Raw genomic sequence first — 19055 nt, 5'->3', positions numbered from 1 at the left:
TTGTTGGTGTAGTGGGCTGTGTGTGTGTGTGTGGGGGGGGCATGCTCACAGGGATCTGTGGGGCTCTAGGTGCGTCCTCGTCGGGGCTCTTCTTGCCCAGACATGACAACTTCCAGACCTCCTGCACCTCCGCGTTCAGCACCGTGAATACCAGGAACATAGCAAGACCCTGGGAGGAGGGGAATGTATATATTAACACACCACCAAGTACTCCCCAGGACTATAAAGCAACTCACACAGTCTAATAACACACACACACCAGACAGGGTCAGTACCTGCAGTAAGCATAGTACAATGAAGATATAGTGGAAGGCCAGAATGCTGTTGTTGACAGCCATCAGCCCAAAGAACCAGGTAGAGGTGACCAGGAGCAGCAGGAGGATGGCACCGCGTATAGTGGCTCTGGAGAGACAGAAGGAAAAGGAAAAGAACAGAGAGAAAAAGAGAGAGAGAGCTTGTCAAACAGTGAGAGAGACAGAGAGGTTCTTTATCAAAAAAGCTTTAATGGCTGGATTCAAAGCTTTACTGTATTACTGCAATAGAATTGTATTCAGCAGAACCCAGCCATTTATATGTAATATGTTCTACCTCTCTGGTATACTCACATGACAGGTAGTTTCTTGGTCTCTTTCTGGGAGGGGTTGCAGGACATGCGAGCCACAAGCAGAAACATCCCACCATTCATCTGCAAAAATGAGACAGCAATGAGACAGACATGAGACTAGCTCAAACTAGAACTACAGAGCTATAGAGGCAAACAAAGTGACTGACACAGAACTAGAGGTATAGAGGCAAACAAAGTGACTGACACAGAACTAGAGGTATAGAGGCAAACAAAGTGACTGACACAGAACTAGAGGTATAGAGGCAAACAAAGTGACTGACACAGAACTAGAGGTATAGAGGCAAACTAAGTGACTGACACAGAACTAGAGGTATAGAGGCAAACAAAGTGACTGACACAGAACTAGAGGTATAGAGGCAAACAAAGTGACTGACACAGAACTAGAGGTATAGAGGCAAACAAAGTGACTGACACAGAACTAGAGGTATAGAGGCAAACAAAGTGACTGACACAGAACTAGAGGTATAGAGGCAAACTAAGTGACTGACACAGAACTAGAGGTATAGAGGCAAACAAAGTGACTGACACAGAACTAGAGGTATAGAGGCAAACAAAGTGACTGACACAGAACTAGAGCTATAGAGGCAAACAAAGTGACTGACACAGAACTAGAGGTATAGAGGCAAACAAAGTGACTGACACAGAACTAGAGGTATAGAGGCAAACTAAGTGACTGACACAGAACTAGAGGTATAGAGGCAAACAAAGTGACTGACACAGAACTAGAGGTATAGAGGCAAACAAAGTGACTGACACAGAACTAGAGCTATAGAGGCAAACAAAGTGACTGACACAGAACTAGAGGTATAGAGGCAAACAAAGTGACTGACACAGAACTAGAGGTATAGAGGCAAACAAAGTGACTGACACAGAACTAGAGGTATAGAGGCAAACAAAGTGACTGACACAGAACTAGAGGTATAGAGGCAAACAAAGTGACTGACACAGAACTAGAGGTATAGAGGCAAACAAAGTGACTGACACAGAACTAGAGGTATAGAGGCAAACAAAGTGACTGACACAGAACTAGAGGTATAGATGCAAACAAAGTGACTGACACAGAACTAGAGGTATAGAGGCAAACAAAGTGACTGACACAGAACTAGAGGTATAGAGGCAAACTAAGTGACTGACACAGAACTAGAGGTATAGAGGCAAACAAAGTGACTGACACAGAACTAGAGGTATAGAGGCAAACAAAGTGACTGACACAGAACTAGAGGTATAGAGGCAAACAAAGTGACTGACACAGAACTAGAGGTATAGAGGCAAACAAAGTAACTGACACAGAACTAGAGGTATAGAGGTAAACAAAGTGACTGACACAGAACTAGAGGTATAGAGGTATAGAGGTATAGAGGCAAACAAAGTGACTGACACAGAACTAGAGGTATAGAGGCAAACAAAGTGACTGACACAGAACTAGAAGTATAGAGGCAAACAAAGTGACTGACACAGAACTAGAGGTATAGAGGCAAACAAAGTGACTGACACAGAACTAGAGGTATAGAGGTATAGAGGTATAGAGGCAAACAAAGTGACTGACACAGAACTAGAGGTATAGAGGTATAGAGGTATAGAGGCAAACAAAGTGACTGACACAGAACTAGAGGTATAGAGGCAAACAAAGTGACTGACACAGAACTAGAGGTATAGAGGCAAACAAAGTGACTGACACAGAACTAGAGGTATAGAGGCAAACAAAGTGACTGACACAGAACTAGAGGTATAGAGGCAAACAAAGTGACTGACACAGAACTAGAGGTATAGAGGTATAGAGGTATAGAGGCAAACAAAGTGACTGACACAGAACTAGAGGTATAGAGGCAAACAAAGTGACTGACACAGAACTAGAGGTATAGAGGCAAACAAAGTGACTGACACAGAACTAGAGGTATAGAGGTATAGAGGTATAGAGGCAAACAAAGTGACTGACACAGAACTAGAGGTATAGAGGCAAACAAAGTGACTGACACAGAACTAGAAGTATAGAGGCAAACAAAGTGACTGACACAGAACTAGAGGTATAGAGGCAAACAAAGTGACTGACACAGAACTAGAGGTATAGAGGTATAGAGGTATAGAGGCAAACAAAGTGACTGACACAGAACTAGAGGTATAGAGGTATAGAGGTATAGAGGCAAACAAAGTGACTGACACAGAACTAGAGGTATAGAGGCAAACAAAGTGACTGACACAGAACTAGAGGTATAGAGGCAAACAAAGTGACTGACACAGAACTAGAGGTATAGAGGCAAACAAAGTGACTGACACAGAACTAGAGGTATAGAGGCAAACAAAGTGACTGACACAGAACTAGAGGTATAGAGGTATAGAGGTATAGAGGCAAACAAAGTGACTGACACAGAACTAGAGGTATAGAGGCAAACAAAGTGACTGACACAGAACTAGAGGTATAGAGGCAAACAAAGTGACTGACACAGAACTAGAGGTATAGAGGTATAGAGGTATAGAGGCAAACAAAGTGACTGACACAGAACTAGAGGTATAGAGGCAAACAAAGTGACTGACACAGAACTAGAGGTATAGAGGCAAACAAAGTGACTGACACAGACCTAGAGGTATAGAGGCAAACAAAGTGACTGACACAGACCTAGAGGTATAGAGGCAAACAAAGTGACTGACACAGACCTAGAGGTATAGAGGCAAACAAAGTGACTGACACAGAACTAGAGGTATAGAGGCAAACAAAGTGATTGACACAGAACTAGAGGTATAGAGGCAAACTAAGTGACTGACACAGAACTAGAGGTATAGAGGCAAACAAAGTGACTGACAGAACTAGAGGTATAGAGGCAAACAAAGTGACTGACACAGAACTAGAGGTATAGAGGCAAACAAAGTGACTGACACAGAACTAGAGGTATAGAGGCAAACAAAGTGACTGACACAGAACTAGAGGTATAGAGGCAAACAAAGTGACTGACACAGAACTAGAGGTATAGAGGCAAACAAAGTGACTGACACAGAACTAGAGGTATAGAGGCAAACAAAGTGACTGACACAGAACTAGAGGTATAGAGGCAAACAAAGTGACTGACACAGACCTAGAGGTATAGAGGCAAACAAAGTGACTGACACAGAACTAGAGGTATAGAGGCAAACAAAGTGACTGACACAGACCTAGAGGTATAGAGGCAAACAAAGTGACTGACACAGACCTAGAGGTATAGAGGCAAACAAAGTGACTGACACAGAACTAGAGGTATAGAGGCAAACTAAGTGACTGACACAGAACTAGAGGTATAGAGGCAAACTAAGTGACTGACACAGAACTAGAGGTATAGAGGCAAACAAAGTGACTGACACAGAACTAGAGGTATAGAGGCAAACAAAGTGACTGACACAGAACTAGAGGTATAGAGACAAACAAAGTGACTGACACAGAGTGAGAGGGAGACAGTACCAGGATGACGATAGCGATGGGTCCAGCGAAGCTCCAGATGAGTTTGTCATATATGGAGATCCAGCAGAAGTCTGGGTTTCCATAGCCCTCAGGATCCAGCCCTACCGCCAAACCTGAACACAGAGAGTAAGATGTGTGTTTCACTTTGTGTTCTTACTGGTATCCGTGAAATCCATTCTAAAACAGGTCTCTGTAGGGAACTGCGTGTGTGTGTATGTGTGTGTGTGTGTGTGTGTGTGTGTGTGTGTGTACCTGTGATGATGGCAGGCACGCCCCATCCGATGGCATAGTAGAACCTCATGGCTCCGTAGTTGATGTTGCGTGCCTCTGTCTGCATGCGGTAGATATGGAGCCCCTCCACAAACAGCCAGGCAAACGTGGCCATGAACAAATAGTGCAGCAGGATGGCCACCACTGTACACAGGAACTAACAGAGAGAGAAGACAGTCAGAGTCATGTATAGAGATTATGTTATGACAACTTTCAATGTATTCATATGGGTCTGTAGACGAGTTCAGTGACTATTTGCCCATTGGGCTTCTATTGGTGAGTTTGGCCAAAATTTGTTTAAGGCCTTTGGCTTTCAGACCAGTTAGAAACCATTTACTGGGAGAGAGAAAGTATGAAACCTGGTGTTATACTGTCAGCATCACAGTGCAAAACACCAATGAACACCAAGGCAGTGTGCACCCAGCCAGACATTTTGTCCACCCACTCAAACAGAAAACCTTTCAGTCAGTTTGACTGGAAATTATCCAAACTGTGTAGATTAGCTAGTTAAAAATAATAAATGGGATATTAAAGGTCATTGAAGACAATGATATAACTGTTACTGTACATACGATACACATACGATACACAGTTGGAACACAGTTGGAACAGTTGTTGAACATACCAATGCATACTGTGCCACCTTGGCTGGGTGCACACACACCCATGCACATAAATACACATAGCCCCCCCCCACACGCACACGTAACCCACCCACCCACACATACCTGCTGCTCGGTCTGGTTGATGCCGAGCAGGAAGACGAGCTCAGAGAGCAGCATGGCGGCGGCCATGTTGGAGTGGATGGAGCGGGTGTTGGACTTGAGGCCCCGGAGGCAGGACAGCACTAGGACGGTCAGCAGCAGGGCCAGCATGGACACAGACAGGGAGAAGTAGGTGACCAGGGCCAGGGTCTCCAGATCCCCCTCTAGCTGTTCTCTCTGGGAGCTGTCCATCAGGACACCAAAGGTGCCCAGCCTCTGACACTGGCAACGCACGTGGGATGTGTTCCTGTATACTACGATGCAGTCCCTCACTGTCCAGCAACCTCCCACCTCCAACCTGTAGAGAGAGGGAGGTGGGGTGAGAGAGACAGAGAGAGAGCGTCAGAGTGAGAGAGAGAAGGAGCGGATAGGGGGAGAGAAAAGGTGGGTGGGAGAAAGTCAGGATGAAGAAAAGAGATGGGTTGAGTGAGAGAAAGATAACGGCATCAAACACACTACAACTCCCAGCTGACAGTATCTATTTCCCATAGAGCACAAGCCCCCCTCAAGTCATGTAAAGCTCTTCTCACGGGCTGCTGTGGTTCCACTGGACACACAGGGGCTTGCTGCGGTTGGTGGTCTCCAGCAGGCGGAACTCCAGCAGCAGGGGCGAGTCCAGCGGACCCCCGACAAACGTCTGGTTGTTGTAGATGGACACACTGACCACTGGAGAGTTCATCACTGGATGTCTGGGGAGTCTAACGGAGAGGAGGAGTGACAGAGGAGAGAGGGGTGAGGGAGAGAGATCATTTGATTTAGTAGGACAGACTTAATAGCCCTAACACTGTTTTATGATTCACCAAACACACAATACTTTTGGCACAATTCCAATGCTGTGCTTTGAAAAGTCCAATGAAAACATAAATAAACAGTCACAAATACACACTCCTGGTAAACCAGATGTCATGAGAGAGACAGACACTGGAGGGCAGGCACATACAGTACACACACACCTGACTCCTCGTCGGTCAGTGTGGTACTTGGGGGGGAGTGCTGCTCCAAGGCTACGATAGATCAACATGATGACAATGGTGACAGGCGGCTCCAGTAGCGAAACAGAATGCCTGGCTGCAGCATAGTCTTCCGTCTGATTGGCCAACGTACTGACAGGGGCAGGAGCTGAATTCTGTGAAGCTGAAACTGGAAAATGCACAAGGCATAAGAGAAGTGGCATGAGGTAGGTAGGCGCATGTGTGTGTGTGTGTGTGTGTGTACAGTATGTGTGCTTGTACAGTATGTGTGCTTGTGTGTGTGTGTACAGTATCTGTGCTTGTGTGTGTGTGTGTACAGTATGTGTGCTTGTGTGTGTGTGTACAGTATGTGTGCTTGTGTGTGTGTGTACAGTATGTGTGCTTGTGTGTTTCAGTGGCTGTGGTGTATGTGTGTGTTCTCCTTACGTTGGTGTCGTTGTGGCACCAGAGCAGCAGGGGGCAACACCACATGTGTGTGGGGGTCCCAGAGAGCCTGGCCGCGGAACAGAGGGCTGTGGTAGCGAGGGAAACGTCTGCGCACGTGGGTGTGGTTCTCAACACGGTCCAGGTTCATCACTGAAACACGAGCATACACACAGTCCATGACTCCAGGTTATACCACACAACATAACAAAAATAACCTGATGAACAATGTTGTTGTTCACTACTCAGCAATAAAACAAGTATTAAAGTCAAGGTCTGTCATCAGTGTGTGGTTTTTACACTTGTTTTTGATATTTATATATTCCTGCCTGGATCTCTACATGTACTGCTGTGAACAGGGTTCTCTCCTTTGTTTTTACACAGGAAAAGGACTAGGGCTAAGCACTTGCATGGATCGACTACTTGACCAAATAAAGCTCACCGATGTTGGGGGTGACCAGAGCCACGGGGTTCAGGTAGGTGAGCTTCATGTTCTGGGCCAGGGTCTGGGCATACTGTTCCAGCAGATCAGCCAGCCCTCCTGCCCCTCCCTGGGCCTGGATCTGGGCCCTCCATAAACTTGCACTGCCTGGACCCAGCACCGCACTGCAGCCCTGCAGAACATTCTGGAGACGGAGGGGGAGAGGGAGATTCAGTTCCTACGCACAATCTAATAAAACAGTGACTACATTTTCCAAACTCCACTAAAAGGTTTTACGAGCATGTTGCCAGGCAACCCTCACCTCGTTGAAGTGTGCGTCCTGGGTGGCAGTCAGGCCGAAGCCCGTCTGCAGACTCTCGAAGGTCAACAGGCGGGACAGTAGCCGCTCGGCAATCTGGAGGTCATTTCCATAGAGACGAGGCGTGGCCTCTGTGACATCACGGAGCTGGTGGGCCAGTTTCTTCTCCATGATGGTGCTGAGCTCTGTCTCGTTCCGCTCAACCGACTCCAGCTATGCACACACACACACACTATGTTAGACACCATTCCGTATTTTACAGTTCCAACTAGTATGAGCAATGGGTATTCTTACTGCTGCATTGAGCTCCACAAAGGGAGGAGAGGTACAATTGTAGAGATCTGGCTCCAGCCAGCCCCTCTCCACATCACAGTGTCTGATAGCAGCACCTGGAGAGAACAGACACAGACACTAATATAATGTATAACACATCCACAACAGTAAAAAGCAGCACAGGGGATACAATCAAACACAGATACTAGGTTTCAAAGGAATGGGGCGTTTATCTGCCTATAGTCAGTATAGATCATGAGTCTTCTAATGGGAGATGTTATCATCTTTCCTTCTGTGGAAGATTCAGGAAATATACAGTATACTGAACAAAAATATAAATGCAACAATGTCAAAGACTTTACTGAGTTACGGTTCATATAACTATAGAGAAAGTGTAGAGTGTTGAGGGACTGACCCACGGATCCTTTAGGACAGGACACGGCTGCTGGCAGGTTGAACTTCGTCCTGGGCCACCAGATACCCAGGGTGATGGTCTTAGGACAGCCGTCATAGATGACTAACAGAGAGAGAGAGAAACAGGGGAAAAGACTGTATGAATCAAAATAAAACCTGTGTATAAAGGCAATGAAAATCTCATACTAGTTTGAGAGGAGAGAGGTTTGACAAGGAGGAGATGTTTTTGAGAGAGAAAGAGTCTTACAGCAGGAAAATGAGTGAATCAGAGAAGCACAGAGAAGATGAGAGAGAAGACATGAGAGGAAAAGAGAAAGAGAAGATCACAGGTAGGAGGAGAGGAATCCCCTCGGTCTCACCTTCGCAGCCCTTCTGTGTGACTTCAGCGAAGGGGTTGTCGCACATGTTGCACTGTCGGCCAATCACACCAGCCCGACACTGGCACTGGCCACTCTCTGGGTCACATGACCGGGAGAAGGAGCCCACAGGGTAGCAGTCACAGGGCAGGCAGGAGTCACTGCCCCGCAGGTGGTAGTGGAACTCCTGACACACAGATACATACACAGAGATAGGTACACAGAGACAGACACACATATACAGAGATATAGACACAACAGAAACAGATATACACCCAAACACATGTAGACATAACATTCAGACCAAAGACAACCACATCCAAATACACAAAGAACAGACATAGCAAAGTCACATATATATATATATATACACGCAAACATTCACATATACAGGCATATACATGTACATAGACGCACACAGACAGATACACAAAAGCGCACACATCAACATGAAAAAGAGAGAGGGGAAGATGAAAGCGGACAGATTGACAGAAAAGAGAAGGATTTAGAGAGAAAAAGAGAGACATACAGAGACATGGACAGACAAACACAACAAAAATATTGTCAGGTGGGCGTTTAGAAATGTGTTTTTTTATCCGTTATTTTACCAGGTAAGTTGACTGAGAACACGTTCTCATTTGCAGCAACGACCTGGGGAATAGTTCCAGGGGAGAGGAGGGGGATGAATGAGCCAATTGTAAACTGGGGATTATTAAGTGACAGTGATGGTTTGAGGGCCAGATTGGGAATTTAGCCAGGACACCGGGGTTAACACCCCTACTCTTACAATAAGTGCCATGGGATCTTTAATGACCTCAGAGAGTCAGGACACCTGTTTAACATCCCATCCGAAAGACAGCACCCTACACAGGGCAGTGTCCCCAATCACTGCCCTGGGTCATTAGGATATTTTTTTAGACCAGAGGAAAGAGTGCCTCCTAGTGGCCCTCCAACACCACTTACAGCAGCATCTGGTCTCCCATCCAGGAACTGACCAGGACCAACCCTGCTTAGCTTCAGAAGCAAGCCAGCAGTGGTATGCAGGGTGGTATGAAACACCAGTATGCTAAATCTCATTTTAGAACAATTCAACATTTAAATTACAATACTCAATATAATACTATAATACTATACTGTGAGAAAACTGAGCTTCTGTACTGCCCTTAAAACAGGATTTAAGATGGGGTCACAGTGTGGAGGGTGGTATGAGGGATAAGGGGGGTCCGTGGGCATTAAGAGTGTCAAGGGTAATGGGGCTGCTCAGATTACAAGGTGAAGCTGCTGATAATGCCTCATAAGACAATGCCTGTTTGATAGCAGTGTCAGGTTAGGATCAGTATCAAGGATTAGGGTCACAAACAGGGATTAGAAAACAGTAGGTAAGGGTGATGCTGAGGTATATAAGAGCATGGATCAGTGCCTGGGATTGCGATATGAGTTGAATAACGGTAAGAGTATTTACTGCAGATATGTGTGATTGCGCGCGCGCGCTTGTGTGTGTGTGTGTTGTGGCGGGCAGGTCACCTTGCAATGGCAATGGCCACTGGTCTTGTTGCAGTCGGGGTCGAATCCTTTACTGGTGTTACAGTGGCAGGGCCCACATGCTGGAGAGCCCCACCAACCACGTGGACACTGGTGGTCAATCCTACACAGGCACACACGCACACACACACCCACACACACACACACATGTTAAAAGTGGTAGTTCTCTCAATTTCAGTCCCTGTCTGCTATATAGGCCACAGTACCTAGATCAAAGGGAAATTAGGAAGTGACAAATCTGTGAGCCCTAAAGCTGGGAGGGATTTCACATTGGGGTGGGGTGACACCTGGGTCACATATAAACACTGTGTTTTATCATCACAGAGAAACTTAAATCTACTCTCATCCTCTCCTGGGGATTAGGGCATATCTGCTGAAAAACAAGGACAACAAAATCCACATTGACAGATAGACAGAGCAGAGCACTGTAACACTGCTGTCTCACCCCAATCTCAGGTACTGCTATGATGTACTGTTACTAACATTAGAAACACACACAGACATTTGGGGCTCAGTAATATAGTTGGGGTTCAGTCATCTGAAGTTGATGTATAGTTATAGTGTTTATTGACCTGTTTCCATAGGCACAGATGGAGAGTATGTTCATAATATTAATGTATTTAAAGTTGATGTATAGTTGACACACTGACCTGTGCTGATCTACAGTTGATGTAAAGTTGATAGACTGACCTGTGCTGACAGTACTGGCCATAGTGGTTGTCTCCACAGTCACAGATGTATCCATGTGATGAGCTGGGCTTCCTGTGGCACTTGGCATCATTCTCACACGGGTTCAGCTGGCACGCTTCTATGCAGCCCTTACCATAGAAACCTACAAAACACACACACAGTCATTACCATGGGAACCTACAACACATGTACGCAGTCATTACAATGGGAACCTACAACACATGTACACAGTCATTACTATGGGAACCTAACACACGAACACAAGCATTACCATGGGAACCTACAACACATGTACGCAGTCATTACCATGGGAACCTAACACACGAACACAAGCATTACCATGGGAACCTACAACACATGTACGCAGTCATTACCATGGGAACCTAACACACGAACACAAGCATTACCATGGGAACCTACAACACATGTACGCAGTCATTACCATGGGAACCTAACACAGGAACACAGGCATTACCATGGGAACCTACAACTCATGTACACAGTCATTACCATGGGAACCTAACACATTACCATGGGAACCTACAACTCATGTACACAGTCATTACCATGGGAACCTAACACAGGAACACAGGCATTACCATGGGAACCTATTACACATGTACACAGTCATTACCATGGGAACCTAACACAGGAACACAGGCATTACCATGGGAACCTATTACACAGTCATTACCATGGGAACCTATTACACATGTACACAGTCATTACCATGGGAACCTAACACATGTACACAGTCATTACCATGGGAACCTATTACACATGTACACAGTCATTACCATGGGAACCTAACACAGGAACACAGGCATTAATATGGGAACCTAACACAGGAACACAGGCATTACCATGGGAACCTAACACAGGAACACAGGCATTACCATGGGAACCTATTACACATGTACACAGTCATTACCATGGGAACCTAACACAGGAACATAGTCATTACCATGGGAACCTATTACACATGTACACAGTCATTACCATGGGAACCTATTACACATGCACAATTTGATATAAAAAGGGAGTGGCTCCTAATCCGTGACTGGATCTTTTATTTCTGAGGCTTCATATCTGTGAGTGCGCAAATTCTCACAGTATCTCAAGAGAATTTGGGACTTAGATACATAGCTAGTTAAATAAAAGGCAAAAATATGATATTTGCAAAGTCACTAAGCAAAAAAACTACCAAAACAGCAATAGCCACTACAATGTCAAAACATGAGTTCAGTACCATTTGCTTGATTTTATGGACCCACGACTATGGTGTATCAACATTAGCATGCTAGCGATGCTATAAAATGTTTTTAGAACTAACCCTCACTGTTCTATACTAAAAATATATAAATGCATGTTTCATGAGCTGAAATAAAAGATCCCAGAAATGTTCCATACTCACAAAAAGATCATTTCTCTCAAATGTTCCATACTCACAAAAATATTCTTTCTCTCAAATGTTGTGCACAAATTTGTTTACATCCCTGTTAGTGAGCATTTCTCCTTTGCCAAGATAATCCATCCAGCTGTAAGGTGTGGCATATCAAGAACCTGATTAAACAGCATGATCATTACACAGGTGCACCTTGTGCTGGGGATAATAAAATGCCACTCTAAAATGTGCACATTGTCTGAGACCAGCCACCCTGATGAAACTGTGGGTTTGCACATCCTAAGAATTTCTGCACAAACTGTCAGAAACATCTCAGGGATGTGCTCCGGACGCTTTCCACATATAAAATGTTAAAAAAAAAAAATGAAATGGTTGCGTTAATGTCTTTAATAATAATTTTTTTACACTAGTGTTAGCTTGCTAGCTAGCCAGCATTAGCTACCTAGCTAGCAAGCTCTAATCTAGTCCAATGGAAACCGATGCAACCCTGCTGGCTACATGGCTAGCTTTGCATGTATGGCAGGACCAGTGTTGTCAAAGACAGTAGAGACCGCCTCTGGTGCTGTCAATATTACAATCAGGACGGACTGTTCTATGGGAGGCAAAAGCACCGGCACATACACAGATGCAGCTCTCATTCATTGCAATTATATTTTATTAGCTGTAGTTAATCATAGTCAATACACGTAAATTCACATAGCTATGAGTGAGCATGTTGTAAACTGTAAAGCATCTAGCTAGATGTGTCATCGCCATTATCTTGCTATTGCATAAAAAAGTGCATACAACAAAATATATCTCACTACGTTGCCTATTTAGTCAACAATTTCTCTGACATTTGGCTCGTAGTTCTTGAACAGGAAAGAAGTGGAGACAGTTTTTAGTGACCTACCAGATCACAACAAACAGAACTGCGAGGGGGAGATACAAATTATGGTTAGGGAGAAATCAACCATATCACCACTAGGTATCATCATATCCCCAATAATCAAATTGATTTCAACAGTACTTGATATAGAGTCCACTAGCTTGCTGCACTGGTGTAAAATGTCTATTGCATATGATTTGTATATAAACCCATTTTGGAAAACACTTATGGATCTCTTAGGCACACATACATCTATGTATTTTCTCTGTATACTGATTAGAAAACTGACTCACATTTCTGGGGTGAGGTGGGGCTAACTAAATGATAAATGGCAATCCAGGAGAAATGTAAATACTGCATCCTTTGCTGTATGAACTGCCTTCTTACACTAACATCAAATCAACATCACCAACAATGCAGTTTTAAGAAAAATAAGTAAAAAATAACATAATTAAAGAGCAGCAGTAAAATAACAGCAGCGAGGCTGTATACAGGGTACAGAGTCAATGTGCGGGGGCACCGGTTAGTTGAGGTAATTGAGGTAATATGTACATGTAGGTAGAGTTAAAGTGACTATGCATAGATAATAAACAGAGAGTAGCAGGAGCATAAAATAAAGGGGGGGGGGGGGGAATAGTCTGGGTAGCCACTTGATGAGCTGTTCAGGAGTCTTATGGCTTGGGGGTAGAAGCTGTTAAGAAGCCTTTCGGACCTAGACTTGGTGCTCCAGTAACACTTCCCATGCGGTAGCAGAGAAAACAGTCTATGACTAGGGTGGCTGGAGTCTGACAATTTGTAGGGCCTTCCTCTGACACCGCCTGGTATAGAGGTCCTGGATGGCAGGAAGCTTGGCCCCAGTGATGTACTGGGCCATACGCACTACCCTCTGTAGTGCCTTGTGGTCGGATGCCAAGCAGTTGCCATACCAGCCAGTGATGCAACCAGTCAGGATGCTCTCCATGGTGCATCTGTAGAACTTTGAGGATCTGAGGACCCATGTCAAATATTTTCAGTCTCCTTATGGGGAATAGCCTTTGTCGTGCCCTCTTCACTAATGTCTTGGTGTGTTTGGACCATGATAGTTTGTTGGTGATGTGGATACCAAGGAACTTGAAGCTCTCAACCCACTCCACTACAGCCCCATCGATGAGAATGGGGTGTGCTCAGTCCTCCCTTTCATGTAGTCCACGATCATCTCCTTCGTCTTGCTCACATCGAGAGAGAGGTTGTTATCCTGGCACCACACGGCCAGGTCTCTGACCTCCTCCCTATAGGCTGTCTCATCATTGTCGGTGATCAGGTCTACCTACCACTGTTGTGTCGTCTGCAAACTTAATGATGGTGTTGGAGTCGTGCCTGGCCATGCAGTCGTGCATGGCCATGCAGTCATGAGTGAACAGGGAGTAGAGGAGGAGACTGAGCACGCACCCCTGACGGGCCCCCGTGTTGAAGAGCAGCATGGTAGATGTGTTGTTACCTACCCTCACCACCTGGGGGCAGCCCGTCAGGCAGTCCAGGATTCAGTTGCAGAGGGATGTGTTTAGTCCCAGGGTCCTTAGCTTAGTGATAAGCTTTGAGGGCACTATGGTGTTGAACGCTGGGCTGTAGTCAATGAACAGCATTTTCAAATAGGTGTTCCTTATGTCCAGGTGGGAAAGGACAGTGTGGGGTGCAATAGAGATTGCATCATCTGTGGATCTGTTGGGGCGGTATACACATTGGAGTGGGTCTAGGGTTTCTGGGATAATGGTGTTGATGTGAGACATGACCAGCCTTTCAAAATACTTCATGGCTACAGACGTGAGTGCTACGGGACGGTAGTCATTTAGGCAGGTTACCTTAGTGTTCTTGAGCACAGGGACTATGGTGGTCTGTTTGAAACATATTGGTGTTATAGACTCACAGGTTGAAAATGTCAGTGAAGACACTTGCCAGTTGGTCAGCGCATGTTCCGGAGTACACGTCCTGGTAATCCGTCTGGCCCTGCGGCCTTGTGAATGTTGACCTGTTTAAAGGTCTAACTCACATTGGCTACGGAGAGCGTGCCTACACAGTCGTCCGGAACAACTGATGCTCTCATGCATGCTTCAGTGTTGCTTGCCTAGAAGCGAGCATAGAAGTAATTTAGCTCATCTGGTAGGCTCATGTCACTGGGCAGCTCGCGGCTGTGGTCCCTTTGTAGTCTGTAATAGTTTGCAAGTCATGCCACATCCGACGAGGGTCGGAGCCGGTGTAGTACGATTCAATCTCAGTCCTGTATTGACGTTTTGCCTGTTTGATGGTTCGTCGGAGGGCATAGCGGGATTTCTTATTAGCGTCCGGGTTAGAGTCCCGCTCATTGAAAGCGGCAACTCTACCCTTTAGCTCAGTGCGGATGTTGCCTGTAATCCATGGCTTCTGGTTGGGGTGTGTACGTACAGTCACTGTCGGGATGACGTCATCGATGCACTTATTGATGAAGCCAGTGACTGATGTGGTGTACTCCTCAATGCCATCGAAAGTATCCCAGAACGTATTCCAGTCTGTGCTAGCTAAACAGATGGGGGATGCAAACAAGCTTACATGAAACCATTCATGAAGACAAACGATCTGAAGTACGTAGGCCCCTGCCTGCTGAGTATAAAAAATAAAGATAACTATAGAATCACGCAGAACTGATGAAAATCTAGTGCATTTGATCTGGGTATAGGAGGACATCTAGAGGTCACCAGGTTTTTCATCCTCTGTCACAAGCTATCATAATGTGTATTGCCCCTTCACAAGCTTGATGTTGGGTCCCCTTTCCTATGGACAAAAAAACAACTAGAGATTTTACGAACTATTGTGGAATGCAGTGATATATATTGATACTTTGCAACATGTATTGTTATTGACTAGAACAAAATATAATTGTATGAGCTATGCATCTGTGTACCCCTCTGCTGCTGACTGGGAGCAGTCTGTTCTAGCTAAATAGACGAGGCAGTCCAGTTCCAGAGAGGCAGTCCATTCTGCATGCCTTCTTGACTTCGATACAATGTGTCGTCATGCATTTGTGCATGCACACTGGTAAATGTCATAGCTATCACGCTAGCTGACTTAGTTAGCTCATCAACCAGTATTTTCTTTGCCATTTCTGCATGATGGTACTTCTAAATTAAAGTATTGAATCGCCCTCACTGTCACCACTGCTGGTCATCTAGCTAGCCACATGGCCAGCAGAGTTGCATCGGTTTACACCTACAAGAGCTGGCTAGCTAAGAAGCCAACGCTAGCTAGCTAACGCAAGCTGATTATCATGTAGCATGCTGACTAGCGTCGCTAGCATGCTAATGTCGATACACCACGATGTTGTGGGTCTGCAAAATCAAGCAAATGTTACTGAACTTATGACAAAATCATGTTTCAACATTGTAGTGGCTATTGCTATTTTGGTTGTTTGTTTTTTCTTTAGTGACATTGCGAATATAATATTTTAGGCATTTAACTACCGGTATGTATCTAATCCGGTTTTGGCATGAGAAAATGAGTGAAGTTCCAATTTCCCAGAGAATTTGCAAACTCAAGATACAGAGCTTCAGAAATAAAAGTTCTGGTCACGGATTAGGAGCCACTACCAATAAAAAAAACTGTCCACTGAAACCTAAAACAAATGCAAGTCGTAAGTTTACCTACACTTAGGTTGGAGTTATTAAAACTCGTTTTTCAACCACCTCACAAATGTCTTGTTAACAAACTATACTTTTGGCAAGTTGGTTGAGACATCTACTTTGTGCATGACACAAGTAATTTTTCCAACAATTGTTTACAGACAGATTATTTCACTTATAATTACAATTCCAGTGGGTCAGAAGTTTACAAACACTAAGTTGACTGTGCCTTTAAACAGCTTGGAAAATTCCAGACAATGATGTCATGGCTTTAGAAGCTTCTGATAGGCTAATTGACATCATTTGAGTCAATTGGAGGTGTACCTATGGATGTATTTCAAGGCCTACCTTGCTTCTTTGCTTGACGTCATGGGAAAATCAAAATAAATCAGCCAAGACAAACTGTAGACCTCCACAAGTCTAGTTTATCCTTGGGAGAAATTTCCAAATGCCTGAAGGTACCACGTTCATCTGTACAAACAATAGTATGCAAGTATAAACACCATGGGACCACGCAGCCGTAATACCGCTGAGGAAGGAGACACATTCTGTCTCCTAGAGATGAACGTAATTCAGTGCGAAAAGTGAAAATCAATCCCAGAACAACAGGAAAGGCCTTGTGAAGATGTTGGAGGAAACCGGTACAAAAGTATCTATATCCACAATAAAAAGAGTCCTATAACGACATAACCTGAAAGGCCACTCAGCAAGGAAGAAGCCACTGCTCCAAAACCACCATAAAAAATGTCAGACTACGGTTTGCAACTGCACATGGGGATAAAGATCATACTTTTTGGAGAAATGTCCTCTGGTCTGATGGAACAAAAACAGAACTGTTTGGCCATAATGACCATCGTTATGTTTGGAGGAAAAAGGGGAGGCTTGCAAGCCAAAGAACACTATCCCAACAGTGAAGCACTGGGGTGGCAGCATCATGTTGTGGAGGTTCTTTGAAGCAGGTGGAACTGGTGCACTTCACAAAATAGATGGCATCATGAGGAAAGGAAAACTATGTGGATATATTGAAGCAACATCTCAAGACATCAGTCAGCTGGGTTGCAAATGGGTTTTCCAAATGGACAATGACCCGAGGCATACTTCCAGTTGTGGCAAAGTGGCTTAAGGACAACAAAGTCAAGGTATTGGAGTGGCCATCACAAATCCCTGACCTCAATCCTATAGAAAATCTGTGGGCAGAATTGAAAAAGCGTGTGCGAGCAAGGAGGCCTACAAACCTGACTCGTTTACACCAGCTCTGTCAGGAGGAATGGGCCAAAATTCACCCAACTTATTGTGGGAAGCTTGTGGAAGGCTTCCCAAAACGTTTGACCGAAGTTACAAAATCTAAAGGCAATGCTACCAAATACTAATTGAGTGTATGTAAACCTCTGACCCACTGGGAATGTGATGAAAGAAATTAAAGCTGAACTATATCACTCTCTCTACTATTATTCTGGCATTTCACATTCTTAAAATGAAGTGGTGATCCTAACTGACCGAAGAGAGAGAATTTTTACTAGGATTAAATGTCAGGAATTGTGAAAAACTGAGTTTAAATGTATTTGGCAAAGGTGTATGTAAACTTCCAACTTCAACTGTATCGCAATTAATACATACTACACACAAAAAAACGCTTTTAGCATAGAGCTGTTCACACAAGATACATATGCCGCTATTCAATCCTATCGTAGGTTCTTGGAATTGCGGCTTTTAAAGGCAATGTGTATGTGGAGATCCAATTCATGGTAAATGCTGCAAATGTTGGCTCGATTGGAAATGGCCTTTTATTAAAAACAAAGTACTTTAACATAACCCTTAGTCACTATAAAAACCTATGCATTACACCATAGAGCCCTACTGTCCACACACATACGATATTTGTGTATCAAAGAAATCCATATAAAACTACAGCCTCCTAGAGCTCTTCTCACAAACACCGTTTTCATCAGAAAAAACAAAGCTTCCTGTTGCATTCTTCTCACATAGTTTTCTTTAGTGAACAGAGTTGAAAATAAACTCCCTATAGAACCAGGTGAGTGCTGTGAACCTCTTTCTGTGAACAGCTCTTACAAAAGTCCCTCACAAAGGATCCTGCACCTATTAAATGTGTCCTTGCATTTACAATATAAAGATATCTGTCACTATAGATTCCTACACATAATAGCCCTCACCATGGAAACTGACAAAGACAGAGATGTTGGCCTTGACTGCATACAAATGCACACAATGACACCATCCTTGCCGTGGCAAGCTGCATGTTGGGAAATTAACATACACTATATATACAAAAGTATGTGGACACCCCTTCAAATTAGTGGATTCGGCTATTTCAGCCACAAGGTGTGTAGAATCGAGCACACAATCATAAAATATCAATAGGCAAACATTAGCAGTAGAATGGCCTTACTGAAGAGCTCAGTGACTTTCAACGTGGCACCGTCATAGGATGCCACCTTTCCAACAAGTCAGTTCGTCAAATTTCTGCCCTGCTAGAGCTACCCATGTCAACTGTAAGCGCTGTTATTGTGAAGTGGAAACGTCTTGGAGCAACAACGGCTCAGCCGCAAAGTGGTAGGCCACACAAGCTCACAGAACGGGACCGCCGAGTGCTGAAGCGTGTAGCCTTTAAAAACTGTCTGTCCAACACTCACTACTGAG

At 44.5% G+C, this 19055-nt stretch overlaps 1 protein-coding gene across 1 annotated transcript in view; it reads right to left on the bottom strand.

Annotated features, from left to right (window-relative positions):
- LOC110492320 (cadherin EGF LAG seven-pass G-type receptor 3) overlaps positions 1-19055 on the bottom strand; it is a 53274-nt gene that overhangs the window by 6108 nt on the left and 28111 nt on the right. Inside the window, exons 14-29 of the mRNA XM_090203487.1 lie at positions 10496-10637; positions 9788-9908; positions 8267-8450; positions 7909-8010; positions 7515-7609; positions 7224-7433; positions 6923-7106; positions 6484-6633; positions 6040-6226; positions 5617-5784; positions 5051-5384; positions 4305-4479; positions 4053-4165; positions 606-685; positions 276-402; positions 50-169 (exon numbers count right to left, since the gene is read on the bottom strand). Of these exons, the coding sequence (XP_090059613.1) occupies positions 50-169; positions 276-402; positions 606-685; positions 4053-4165; positions 4305-4479; positions 5051-5384; positions 5617-5784; positions 6040-6226; positions 6484-6633; positions 6923-7106; positions 7224-7433; positions 7515-7609; positions 7909-8010; positions 8267-8450; positions 9788-9908; positions 10496-10637 (2492 nt within the window). The remainder of the gene's footprint in view (positions 1-49; positions 170-275; positions 403-605; positions 686-4052; positions 4166-4304; positions 4480-5050; positions 5385-5616; positions 5785-6039; positions 6227-6483; positions 6634-6922; positions 7107-7223; positions 7434-7514; positions 7610-7908; positions 8011-8266; positions 8451-9787; positions 9909-10495; positions 10638-19055) is intronic.

This window comes from Oncorhynchus mykiss, chromosome 16 (assembly GCF_057628025.1).
Source record: "Oncorhynchus mykiss isolate SJ-2025 chromosome 16, ASM5762802v1, whole genome shotgun sequence".
NCBI classification, from domain to species: Eukaryota; Metazoa; Chordata; class Actinopteri; order Salmoniformes; family Salmonidae; genus Oncorhynchus; species Oncorhynchus mykiss.
This window is presented reverse-complemented; position numbering and strand designations above follow the sequence as displayed.